This window comes from Neoarius graeffei, chromosome 14 (genome assembly GCF_027579695.1).
Source record: "Neoarius graeffei isolate fNeoGra1 chromosome 14, fNeoGra1.pri, whole genome shotgun sequence".
NCBI classification, from domain to species: Eukaryota; Metazoa; Chordata; class Actinopteri; order Siluriformes; family Ariidae; genus Neoarius; species Neoarius graeffei.
In genome coordinates this window covers 75996059-76009453 of record NC_083582.1, presented here as the reverse complement: position 1 = coordinate 76009453, position 13395 = coordinate 75996059, and the positions used below count along the sequence as shown (strand labels likewise).

Sequence of the window (13395 nt, the reverse complement as noted above, 5' to 3'; positions counted from 1 at the left end):
CCGGTTTCCCCCACAGTCCAAAGACATGCAGGTTAGGTTAACTGGTGACTCTAAATTGAGCGTAGGTGTGAATGTGAGTGTGAATGGTTGTCTGTGTCTATGTGTCAGCCCTGTGATGACCTGGCGACTTGTCCAGGGTGTACCCCGCCTTTCGCCCGTAGTCAGCTGGGATAGGCTCCAGCTCGCCTGCGACCCTGTAGAACAGGATAAAGCGGCTAGAGATAATGAGATGAGATGGAGAATAAACATTGAATTAGAAGGTGTACAAACTTTTGACTGGTACTGTATGTATATACCCTGACGAGTCACTTGATTTTTTATGATTAATGGACGTTTACTGCCTGATCATCACTGAGCACATTATTATTTTGGTGGTGGAATTTATAATTTTAGCACAAATTATGTCTTTCTACATATGAAACAAGAAGATAACTCGTCTCTGTCATATTCCTTACCGCACACCCACGTGAAAATGAAGACTCGTGGTTATGTGAAACCTCACCGACACTCACCGTCCACTTTATGAGGAACACTTGTACGTACACCTGGACGTGCATGCGGTTATCTAATCAGCCAATCATGTGGCAGAAATGTAAACTGGACAGTTGAGGATTTAATAAAAAAATAATAAAAAACCCTCACCTGGTCTTTTCCGTGCCCTGCTCTTGCTCTTGGATGACAGGAGTGGACCCTGACATGGTCTTCTGCTCTTGTAGCTCATCCCCCTCAAGGTTCAATGTGTTGCGTGTTCTGAAATGCTTTTCTGCTCACCACGGTTGTAAAGAGTGATCATTTGAGTTACTACAGACTTCCTGTCAGCTCAGACCAGTCTGATCATTCTCCTCTGATCTCTCTCATCCACAAGCTGTTTCACTCAGTGCTTGGTTTTTTCGTTTTCTGCACCATTCTGTGTAAACTCTAGAGACTGTTGTGTGTGAAACCCCAGGAGATCAGCAAACCAGCACCCATGCTACAGTGAAAGAAAGTCACACTTCACTGTGAGAGCACAATTTTTCCCATTCTGGTGTTTGAACATGAACTGAAGCTCTCGATTTGTATCTGCATGATTTGATGCATCGTGCTGCTGTCAAGGGATCGGCTGGTTAGAGACCTGCATCAGACAGCAGGTGGATGTACGGGTGTTCCTAATAAAGGTGGGTCTGTTTCCATAGTTTATATTGCTACTGTAATGAACATAATGTATACTGATTTTTTTTTTCTTCACACTTGTAGTGTTGTAAAAATATTTTAAAGATGACCTGTGTCAGTGACCTATCACAGTGTATTAGGGCCATTGTAGGCTTAAAAAATGGAGCTGAGGGAGGCAGGAAAGATTATGAGGAAAAAAAATAGTCAGAAATTTATGAGGAAAATTCTGATATTCTCCGAGATTATAAAAAGTTATACATTTGCAAAAAAAAAATAGTGTTGGGTTTTTTTTGGTCAAGGAACCAAATCGCTTCACTTTCCAAGTTTTGATCAATGTCATCACACCACAGACGCCACGGCTGAGCCCAGAGTTATCAGAAATGCAGTGTTTCCTCCTCGATCACATACCGTAATATAAAAGAACAAAGCACTCAGAGATTTTCCACAACGTTTCCCAGAATGCACTGCAGCCAGGAAGCATGTGATTGTTGCACTTCCTGGAGGAAAGTATAAACTGTCCAGCTTTGCTGATCTGCATCCTTTTTTCCTCTTGGCTGTTTATAAATGTATAATTATTATGCAGGAGCAGTTTCCCGTTACTCTCAGTGTGTGGATTCTTCTCATCTGTCCAAACCTCTGTTACTTTGAAACAGTTGAGCTGAGAGTAATAGGAAATGCAGTCCTTCCTCTTTGATCACATACTGTAATATAAAAGAATAAAGTGCTAAGAGGGCGGCATGGTGGTGTAGTGGTTAGCGCTGTCTCCTCACAGCAAGAAGGTCCGGGTTCGAGCCCCGTGGCCGGCGAGGGCCTTTCTGTGCGGAGTTTGCATGTTCTCCCCGTGTCCGCGTGGGTTTCCTCCGGGTGCTCCGGTTTCCCCCACAGTCCAAAGACATGCAGGTTAGGTTAACTGGTGACTCTAAATTGAGCGTAGGTGTGAATGTGAGTGTGAATGGTTGTCTGTGTCTATGTGTCAGCCCTGTGATGACCTGGCGACTTGTCCAGGGTGTACCCCGCCTTTCGCCCGTAGTCAGCTGGGATAGGATCCAGCTCGCCTGCGACCCTGTAGAACAGGATAAAGCGGCTACAGATAATGAGATGAGATGAGAAAGTGCTAAGAGGTTTTCTACTACAGTTCCCAGAATGCACTGCAGCCAGGACGCACGAGTTTTTTCTTGTAAATTTGTGACTTCTTAATCTCGGAATTTCTGAGTTTTTTCTCACAGATTTATGGCTTTATAATCTCAAATAATTTTTTTCAATCACGGAAATGTTGTTTTTTTCTCAGAATATAATCCACACAACATAATCCTTTTTTTTTTTTAATAACCTACAGTGGCCTTAATACTCATAGTATTACCTCATAGAAACCAGAACGCAAGGGTTTTTTGTTTGTTTATTTGTTTGTTTTTTTTACTTCACTCAATGGTAATGCAACTTAGTGTGTAACTCTAATTTAAAAACGGTTGCAGTCTTTGTTGCTTGTTGCTCATTATCAAATTATTTTAGTGAAAAATAAGGATGAAAAGACCGAATAGACCAGATTTTTTAAATTCCATACTTATTGTTATAATGAAACCTTCATGGAACCTCAGAGGAATTTGGGAGGAGAGAGTAAAGATCTTCTTCTTCTTCTTTCGGCTGTTCCTGTGAGGATAATGTTCCTCCATCTCCTCCTGTCCTCCGTATTTTCTTCTGTAGCACCAACTGTCCTCATGTCCTCCTTCACCACATCCATCAATCTCATCTTTGCTCTTCTGCTTTTCCTTCTACCTGGCAAGTCCATCTCCAGCATTCATATCCCATTATACCCTGGATCTCTCCTCTGTATATGTCCAAACCATCTCAATCTTGTCTCTTTTATCTCACTTTGTCTCCAAGCTGTCCTACATGTCCTGTCCAACTTTGTCACTCCCAATGAGAATCTCAGCCTCTAAAGCTCCGCTACCTCCAGTTCAGCCTCCTGTTTGTCGGTGCCACTGTCTCCAACCTGTACAACATCGCTGATCTTACTACTGTACACTTTACCTTTCATTCTTGCTGGCAACCTTCTGTCCCAAATCACTCCTGACATCCTCCTCTCCTCCATTCCACCCCACCTGCACTCTCTTCTTCACTTCTCTTCCGCACTCTCCATTACTTTGTACAGCTGACTCCAGATATTTGAACTCCTCTGCTTTGACCACCTCTAGTCCTTGTAGCTGTACCATTCCACTGTCCTCACCCTCATTCATGCACATATACTCCATCTCACTCCTCCTGACTTTCATTTCCCTTCTCTCGAGTGCATACCTAGGAGAGGGTAAAGATAAGTTAAAAAAAAATGTATATGGAAGGAAAAATTTATGATCAGGTAAACTACATATAACATATTAACGTGTGTGTGTTCACTACAAGTATGTTTTCATGGTTTCGTTTTCCTTTTTGTTTGTTTGAACAAATGCAGATTGCACAGAACAATGTTCGAATAAATACACATTTTAAAAACAAAACTATATTTTATGTATCCAGAGAATGGCTTAAAATTTTAGAGTACTCCAAACACGCTGACCCTGAGTGTGGATAAAATGTTCATGTTCTGAAGCAACTCTCATGCTGAGGTAATTGACTGATTGCTTTATTCTGAACAGTAAAGAAAAAAAAAATGCAATAATCAAAACATCGTCATGAACAAACAGAATAGTGTAGCCACAAGGCAGTAACATAATAATGTTTGGAAAGGATTAGGAAGAAGTAAATACCTTATCAAATCCTAATCCTCTGTACTACTGCTAATCAGACGTCACTTTCCGCCATAATAAAATATAAAAGAAAACAAAAGCAACACACAAAAAAGAAAACATACCAACATATCAACATAGTATAATATCGACCAAATCAAATCATACATACAGATACTTATGTTATACATATATACACACATACAATACATATATACAGTACATACATACACACATACATATAACTATACATATATCCATATGTACACAGACACCCATAATATCATATAATTACCCTGATTCCAAACAAGTTGGGACAAAGTACAAATTGTAAATAAAAATGGAATGCAATAATTTACAAATCTCAAAAACTGATATTGTATTCACAATAGAACATAGACAACATATCAAATGTCGAAAGTGAGACATTTTGAAATTTCATGCCAAATATTGGCTCATTTGAAATTTCATGACAGCAACACATCTCAAAAAAGTTGGGACAGGGGCAATAAGAGGCTGGAAAAGTTAAAGGTACAAAAAAGGAACAGCTGGAGGACCAAATTGCAACTCATTAGTTCAATTGGCAATAGGTCATTAACATGACTGGGTATAAAAAGAGCATCTTGGAGTGGCAGCGGCTCTCAGAAGTAAAGATGGGAAGAGGATCACCAATCCCCCTAATTCTGCACCGACAAATAGTGGAGCAATATCAGAAAGGAGTTCGACAGTGTAAAATTGCAAAGAGTTTGAACATATCATCATCTACAGTGCATAATATCATCAAAAGATTCAGAGAATCTGGAAGAATCTCTGTGCGTAAGGGTCAAGGCCGGAAAACCATACTGGGTGCCCGTGATCTTCGGGCCCTTAGACGGCACTGCATCACATACAGGCATGCTTCTGTATTGGAAATCACAAAATGGGCTCAGGAATATTTCCAGAGAACATTATCTGTGAACACAATTCACCGTGCCATCCGCCGTTGCCAGCTAAAACTCTATAGTTCAAAGAAGAAGCCGTATCTAAACATGATCCAGAAGCGCAGACGTCTTCTCTGGGCCAAGGCTCATTTAAAATGGACTGTGGCAAAGTGGAAAACTGTTCTGTGGTCAGACGAATCAAAATTTGAAGTTCTTTATGGAAATCAGGGACGCCGTGTCATTCGGACTAAAGAGGAGAAGGACAACCCGAGTTGTTATCAGCGCTCAGTTCAGAAGCCTGCATCTCTGATGGTATGGGGTTGCATTAGTGCGTGTGGCATGGACAGCTTACACATCTGGAAAGACACCATCAACGCTGAAAGGTATATCCAGGTTCTAGAGCAACATATGCTCCCATCCAGACGACGTCTCTTTCAGGGAAGACCTTGCATTTTCCAACATGACAATGCCAAACCACATACTGCATCAATTACAGCATCATGGCTGCGTAGAAGAAGGGTCCGGGTACTGAACTGGCCAGCCTGCAGTCCAGATCTTTCACCCATAGAAAACATTTGGCGCATCATAAAACGGAAGATACGACAAAAAAGACCTAAGACAGTTGAGCAACTAGAATCCTACATTAGACAAGAATGGGTTAACATTCCTATCCCTAAACTTGAGCAACTTGTCTCCTCAGTCCCCAGACGTTTACAGACTGTTGTAAAGAGAAAAGGGGATGTCTCACAGTGGGAAACATGGCCTTGTCCCAACTTTCTTGAGATGTGTTGTTGTCATGAAATTTAAAATCACCTCATTTTTCTCTTTAATAAAATATGGAATTTTGAAACTTCCACATCATTGCATTCCATTTTTATTTACAATTTTCAGGGTTGTGTGTGTGTGTGTGTGTGTGTGTGTGTGTGTGTGTGTGTATATATATATATATATATACACACACACACACACACACGCACGCACGTGCACACACACACAATACTCATTATGATATAAATATATATCCATACGTACCCATACCCACATATATACACTTATATTATCAGTATAATGTTATTGTAATTCCTCCTCCCTATACCTCATAAAGATCTGTTCCTTATACCTTTTTTTTTTAACTGGTTTATCGTTGTACATTTCATGAGCTCCACATTCAAACTGTTCCATAGCTTTATTCCACAAATAGAGATACTGAACATTTTTAACGTTGTCCTAGCACTGCAAGTTTTAAATTTCAATTTCCCCCTAAAATTATAGCCCCCCTCTCTATCCAAGAACATTGTTTGGATATTCCTTGGTACTTTATAATTCCTTACTTTGTACATTATTAAGGCAGTTTTACTGTTTCTCACTTTAAATTTCAAACACATGGATATCCTTCAAAATTAACACTTTTCATTAAAAAAATAAATAAAATAAGCACAATAGTTGGAATGTATGAGGGTGAGTCAAAAGAAAATATTTCGACATAAATCAGAGAAACTGTGCATTTTGTTTGTAGCTGATGCACTTTATATGAACCAGATCCACTTGTGGCCTGTAATTAATCTCAATTTGGTCCTGATGTGTTTTGCTGATTGACAGTTCAGCGCCCCAGGAAATCGCCAGAACATTTCTGTACACATTTGAATAAAGAGTCTAATATTTAAATAGTTCGATTATGTCCATAAAATAAATGCACCTTCGGGGGGGGGCTGAATATCAAATTTATTTTATAGCTTGGCTTGGAAATGTTTGAGAACCTGACATTTTATGGGATACTGGAAATTCACATGGCATCAGTGGGGCTGAACATTTTTATTGATATATTCTTCTTATTGTTTTTTTTTTTTCTTCCTTAAATCTATAGTAGTTTGTTTCAGGAATGTACTGATATATTCTCTGTTGGGGAAATTTCTTAAAGACAGAGAACATAATGTATGATGACATATTGAAGTTTAACATGTCGGAGAAGCGCTGAGGAAAGCGCTTCCATATTGTTTACAGGAAGAAAAATCACTAACAATAAACTACTTTCTGTAAACTAATATATGGTTAGTTTAATTTTCTATCAAGTTATCCTTGAAGAATAAAGACTTGTTTATATGTATAACAACTGAGTCTTTTTCTAATAGTAAACTCCAAGTTTACAACAAGTTCAAAAGGGGACACATAAACTAGAAGGGCACTCGCTGGAGTAGAGTCCATAGCGCCGTCAAGCCATTTATAATCAACGTCAAAATCAAATCACTTGAACCTAGGATAATACTAAAGCTGTCCACCAAATTTCATCCAAATCCATTCATTACGTTTTGAGTTACATTGGGGAAAAAAAAAATCCTGGATCCATATACATATCTGGTTTTGCATCAAAATATAATCAATTGTTCCTTGACCCATGGCTCAGCTTTCCTCCAAATTTCATCAAAATCCATTCACTACTTTTTGAGGTATGTTGGAAAAAACAAACAAACAAATGGAGGTGAAAACATCTCTAACAAAGCTGGCAGAGGTAAAAAAAAAAAAAAGAATAAAGAAAAAAGCACATTTTTTAACAGTATCGTTTTATGTGAAGGATGAATCAAGATTTATATAAAAATTTGGAATACATTTCTTGATTTAATTGGTTTTTGTTTTGGAGAGTGTTGAATTGAATAATTGCCTTGTTTGAACATGCTGAAGGCAATAAAGCAGTTTCATACCTGTACATTTACATTTATGGATATGAAACTTGGCCATAATAACAATAATAATAATAATAATAATAATGTCCACATAAGTGTTTTTCTGTGTATTTTTTCCCCAAGAGACCAAACAATACATTCTTCCAAAGTAAGATAAAGCTTTCATCAATATTTTCAGATATAGCAACACTATACAGGAGCTTAGTAACTTCCTGTAAATTGGCTTCTTCTTGAGTTTTTCCTTTTTTTTTTTTCCAGTTTGATACACATTCCTGTGCAAAAGTCTTAGGCACATGTAAAGAAATGCTGTAGACCAAAAATGGCTTAAACAATAATGAAACGAAATGTTTAAAAAAAATACTATAAACAGTAATCAGTAAGCTATAATAAATTAAACAAAGCCGATATTCGGTGTGAGACGACCCTTTGCTTTAAAGTGCATATCTCATCTCATTATCTCGAGCCGCTTTATATTAAACTTTGGTCAAATATCTGTCACATTTTGCGCAATTTTTTTACCTTGCGCAATACCAGAAAAATTCAGTTGAAATCGAGCCATTTGAGGCGAATTGGTCCGCCTCTGAAAAAACTTGGCATTTGGATTTCCCGGCAAACATTGATTTTCGTGGCGTCGCGTGCGGGACGCCTCCTTCTGAATCCTACGTCAGCGCTGGTTTGTTTATGAGAAAACGACCTGGTGGTTTTCTGCAAATTTCTTCAACGTTATCGCGTAATTATTAAAATGGTTAACAGATGTATCGTAGGAGGGTGTAGTAACACCAATCATGATGGGATTAGTACTCATCGTTTCCCAAAAGACCGAACAATGAGAGAGAAATGGGAGCGCTTGGTCTACACAGGCTGTGCACTGAAACCGTGCAAAGCTCTCGCAGCCTGCTGGCGCTTCCGCAGGTGACGTCACAAATCTGGCTCCAGGCTCCCTTGGGATTTTTCCATATGCATTTTGTTATATCTTTTTCTGCTGTAGACAGATGGCCTTGTGCAAAATTACCCTTCTGGATGAGTGTGTAAAGGGACATACTTTCATATAAAAAAAACACGAAATTGGTCCAGAATATGCACTTTAAAATAAATCCGTCTGAGGTCCAGTGAGTGCAGTTTTATGTGGAAATGATCTGTAGGTTTTCCTGACCATCTTACAGAACCAGCCACAGTTCTTCTGGACTCTGTGACTGTCACACTCACGTCTTCATTTTACACCAAAACCCAGCAGCCTTCATTATGTTTTCTTTTTTCATCTGAAAAGTGTCTCTTATGGAATATACTGCTCAGATACAATTTTTTTTCTGTAACATTTAATTTTGTGCTGGAAAAAAACCCAGAATGTTTGGACTCTAAAATGTTTTTGTAATGTTTTGACTCGATAATGTAAAAATCATAAAATAGAAATCTATCACAAAGTTTGTATGAAAAAAAAGTGTGTGTGGGGAGGAGACTTTATATACGGGTTGTTTTACAATCAGGGTACGCAAGCTAAAAATCACATTTAACACTTATCTTCAATATCAAAAGGCTTGACTAAATAAACTTGGTTGTTTATTGTAGCCCTGTGATAGCTCTATTTACCATGCAAAATAAAAAAAAAATTGGTGATAACGTTATTTTTGGTGAATGTATGGCAGTATATGTCATATTTAGCAAAATTACTCATGTCATTTAGAAAAAGTGCTTTTTTGACCACAGGTAGCTCCAAAAGGGATGCACTTACATCATTCTTTATACCATAAAACACATATTTGGTTCCATATCATTGGAAACATAGTTAAGTTTTAATGTTGAATGCCAGTAAGTTTTCAGACTATTTTGATCAAATTAGTATGTAATTGCATCAAAAAAAAAGTCCTCTCCGAGACAGCTAATTTTTCAATATAAAATAACATATCTAAAATTATTATTTTCATGGCGGCACGGTGGTGTAGTGGTTAGCGCTGTCGCCTCACAGCAAGAAGGTCCGGGTTTGAGCCCCGTGGCCGGCGAGGGCCTTTCTGTGTGGAGTTTGCATGTTCTCCCCGTGTCCGCGTGGGTTTCCTCCGGGTGCTCCGGTTTCCCCCACAGTCCAATTGAGCGTAGGTGTGAATGTGAGTGTGAATGGTTGTCTGTGTCTATGTGTCAGCCCTGTGATGACCTGGCGACTTGTCCAGGGTGTACCCCGCCTTTCGCCCGTAGTCAGCTGGGATAGACTCCAGCTCGCCCGCGACCCTGTAGAAGGATAAAGCGGCTACAGATAATGTGATGTGTGAATGTGATATTAGAGACAACTAACACAAAGCTTACAGCCTTATATTTAAAAGCACTATGGAAGTAGTGGATTCTGAATTGTCAAAAAAAAAAAAAACGTCCTCTCCGAGAATCACTTCATTTGTTTCTCCCATCTTATAGCAGATTACACAAAACTACCATACACATGTCAAAAAATGACCTGAAATCTGTTCTTTAACTTGTCCTTCACTTAAAAACTGGTACAAGAACCAGTTTGAATTTTGGACCCCTGTGACACAAACTTTGTACCCTGATTGTAAAACAACCCATAAATAAATAAAAGTAATATTGTCCTGCTACTGTAGTCTGGCTTTGTTGTTGTTGTTTGTTTGTTTGTTTATTTATTTATTTTCCACGTCATCAACATGAACCCGGAAGTTCCTTTAACAAAGAAAAAAAAGGGATACTCCGCGCATGCGCACATCAAAAAAGACCGCAGACTTCGGCGCTCTTAGCAATTTTAGCTAAATAGTTTGCTCGCGGTGATGTTTATATTGTAAATGAAGATGTCCAAAGCGCCTGTGCAGGCCAGCGCATCGGGAAGCAGCCTCGGACCTTCACCATCCTCCTCTTCCTCACCGCCTTTGTCTTCTTCCGCCAACGCGCTGCACGCGCAAACCGAGAAACCGCAGCACTACACGTACGTTAACGGCATTACACACGCGCGCGCGCACCGGTTCCGCTCCCCGGTGCCGTGTCGGAATGAGAACAAGCAGCACTGTTTATTAAATCCCAGCTGTCCTAATGGGAGGCCTGCAGAGCCCCGTCCCAAACCACTGCACACTGCCTACACCAGCGCCTTACAGTTTGCGTGACGTAATGTTGCTCAGTACACTACCGAGTGCACTTTGCTTCCTGGAAGCAGTCGTTTGGAATTCGGCCTAAAAACCGCTAGCAAGTTTTTGAAGTTAGCTAGCAAAACACTGAGCGCTCGGTAGCCGTGTTTCTTTCCTTCACCGCTGTGTGTCTGTGTTGTGTAATTTTTATAGCGTACTCGGTCATTAAATAAAAGTTTTTAAAGCCTGTAATACCTTTTTTTTTTTAAAGATACAGCAGAATTTAGCAACAGAATAGATGCTACAGTTCTTAGCTAGCTACATAAGTGAAGCTGCTTTTGAAAAAAAGAATACTGAAAGTCACTTTAAATATGTCTGCACATGTACTTTAACAATTATACATCGTTTAATATGTTTTAAAATGCCCAAGAAACTACAACACGGCAGCTTTTTTTTTTTTACAACCTTATGAATATGTAATATATAATATGCAAACTAGACACGCCCACACGTGACAGAAGAGCGTGTTGAGATGATGTTTGGACAGGTGTGATTTTTGCGAGTGTTGTGTTTTGACAAATTGGGCCAAAAACGTTCATACAACCATTTATGATGAGTAAACCTTAAAAAAAAAAAAACTTGCATGTTTAATATTTGCATATTCATGTCTGTATTGGCCCCGCCCCCTGGTTTCCCTCTCAGATATCTGAAGGAGTTCAGGACGGAGCAGTGTCCTCTGTTCGTGCAGCACAAGTGCACTCAGCATCGGCCCTTTACCTGTTTCCACTGGCACTTCCTGAACCAGAGACGGAGACGGCCCGTCCGCAAGCGGGACGGTGCTTTTAACTACAGCCCTGATGTTTACTGCGCCAAGTACGATGAGGGCACAGGCACCTGCCCCGACGGAGACGAGTAAGAAGAAGGCACCCCTGCTGCTCTTCTTGCGGTCACTGATTTGTGCAAAATCTAAGCATGGCGGCATTAAGCCTAACTGTCCGTGTTACGTTGCTGTTTGTGGTTTGGGTTGTTTTACAATCAGGGTACAAAGTTTGTGTCACAGGGGTCCAAAATTCAAATTGATTCAAATTAGTTCTTGTACCAGTTTTTAAGTGAAGGACAAGTTAAAGAACAGATTTCAGGTCATTTTTTGACATGTGTATGGTAGTTTTGTGTAATCTGCTATAAGATGGGAGAAACAAATGAAGTGATTCTCGGAGAGGACGGGTTTTTTTGACAATTTAGAATCCACTACTTCCATAGTGCTTTTAAATATAAGGCTGTAAGCTTTGTGTTAGTTGTCGCTAATATTTATGTCCCAATATCTTTACCACATTTTAGGATGAAAATAATCATTTTGGATATGTTATTTTATATTGAAAAGTTAGCTGTCTCGGAGAGGACATTTTTTTTTTTTTGACACAATTACAGACTAATTTGATCAAAATAGTCTGAAAACTTACTGGCATTCAACATTAAAACTTAACTTAACTATGTTTCCAATGATATGGAACCAAATATGTGTTTTATGGTATAAAGAATGATGTAAGTGCATCCCTTTTGGAGCTACCTGTGGTCAAAAAAAGCACTTTTTCTAAATGAAACGAGTAATTTTGCTAAATATGACATATATTGCCATACATTCACCAAAAATAACATTATCACCCAATTTTTTTTTGCATGGTAAATAGAGCTATCACAGGGCAACAATAAACAATTTAGTGAAGCCTTTTGATATTGAAGATAAGTGTTAAATGTGATTTTTAGCTTGCGTACCCTGATTGTAAAACAACCCGTATGACACTTTTGGGGAAAATTCCCAAATGTGTTATTAAAGGAACACTCCAGTGTTTTTCATTCTGCCCTCTCTCTGTAACATATAAGCAAATACTGTGGACAGAACATTTTGACAGGGTTCCTTGCCATGTGAAAAGCCCAGAAAACTGTTTCCTGCAGACTGATTTGCTGAAATGGAAGTCACTTTTAAAGGGCAGTTAAAAGGTGGTGGGGGGGTGAAATTAAGTCTTTAAATCTGTTTGTACAACAGCGCTGTTGAATCCTAGATTCTGATTGGTCATAAGGTGTTGATTCATTTTCTACAACAGAGGCTCTCGCATTCAGGCAAATTACAGGGTGATATTAATGCACTCATTCTAATGCGTTGTCGTTTCTATAGTAACTATGTATATGGTGACTTGCATGGCAAAGAAAAGAGAGGTTGGTGAGGGAATGAGTTTTTATTCTATCCACATTCACTGGATATGAGCAATCGTGCGCTCTGATTGGTTACTCTACTACTAGGATATCAGCTTATGTTTTTCTCTGTGAGTAGAGAAAAACAAAATGGCGGAGCGTGTTGCCGAACCAACCGAGGACGAAAAAAACCTCTACTCGAAAATAAAACTAAAAAAAAAAAGCAACAAAATATGGAATAAAAGTATTTGATGGTAAGAACTTTAATTTTTCAAGAATTATTATAGCATTTTTCACAAATTGCTACTGTCATTTCACCGGTTTGTTTATTACATTCTAAATGGAAATTTTGTTCAATGTTTTTTATAAAGTTTTTATTTATCGAATTTGCAAAAAAAAAAATGCTCTGTTTCAAAATCCAGTGAATGTGGATAGGATAAAACATTTATTCCACTCAATCTTGTCATACATGGCTTACAGACAACTCAGTGCTACGCGCCTCATCGGCTATCAGCTCATTTAGATTAGATTAGATTAGATTAGATTAGATTAGATTAGATTAGATTAGATTAGATTAGATTAGATTAGATAAAACTTTATTGATCCCTTTGGGAGGGTTCCCTCAGGGAAATTAAGATTCCAGCAGCATCATTACAGATAAACAGAGAAAAGAAATAGAGAA

The 13395-nt window shown here is 38.8% G+C and overlaps 1 protein-coding gene across 2 annotated transcripts in view; it reads left to right on the top strand.

Moving 5' to 3' along the window:
* The first annotated feature begins 10061 nt into the window (after positions 1–10061).
* The window catches only part of unk (unk zinc finger), a 33700-nt gene continuing 30366 nt past the window's right edge, over positions 10062–13395 (top strand). For both annotated transcript variants that reach the window (XM_060940312.1, XM_060940311.1), the window contains exons 1-2: positions 10062–10387; positions 11226–11435. In XM_060940312.1, coding sequence (XP_060796295.1) covers positions 10248–10387; positions 11226–11435 — 350 coding nt within the window. In that variant the 5' untranslated portion in view covers positions 10062–10247. The remainder of the gene's footprint in view (positions 10388–11225; positions 11436–13395) is intronic.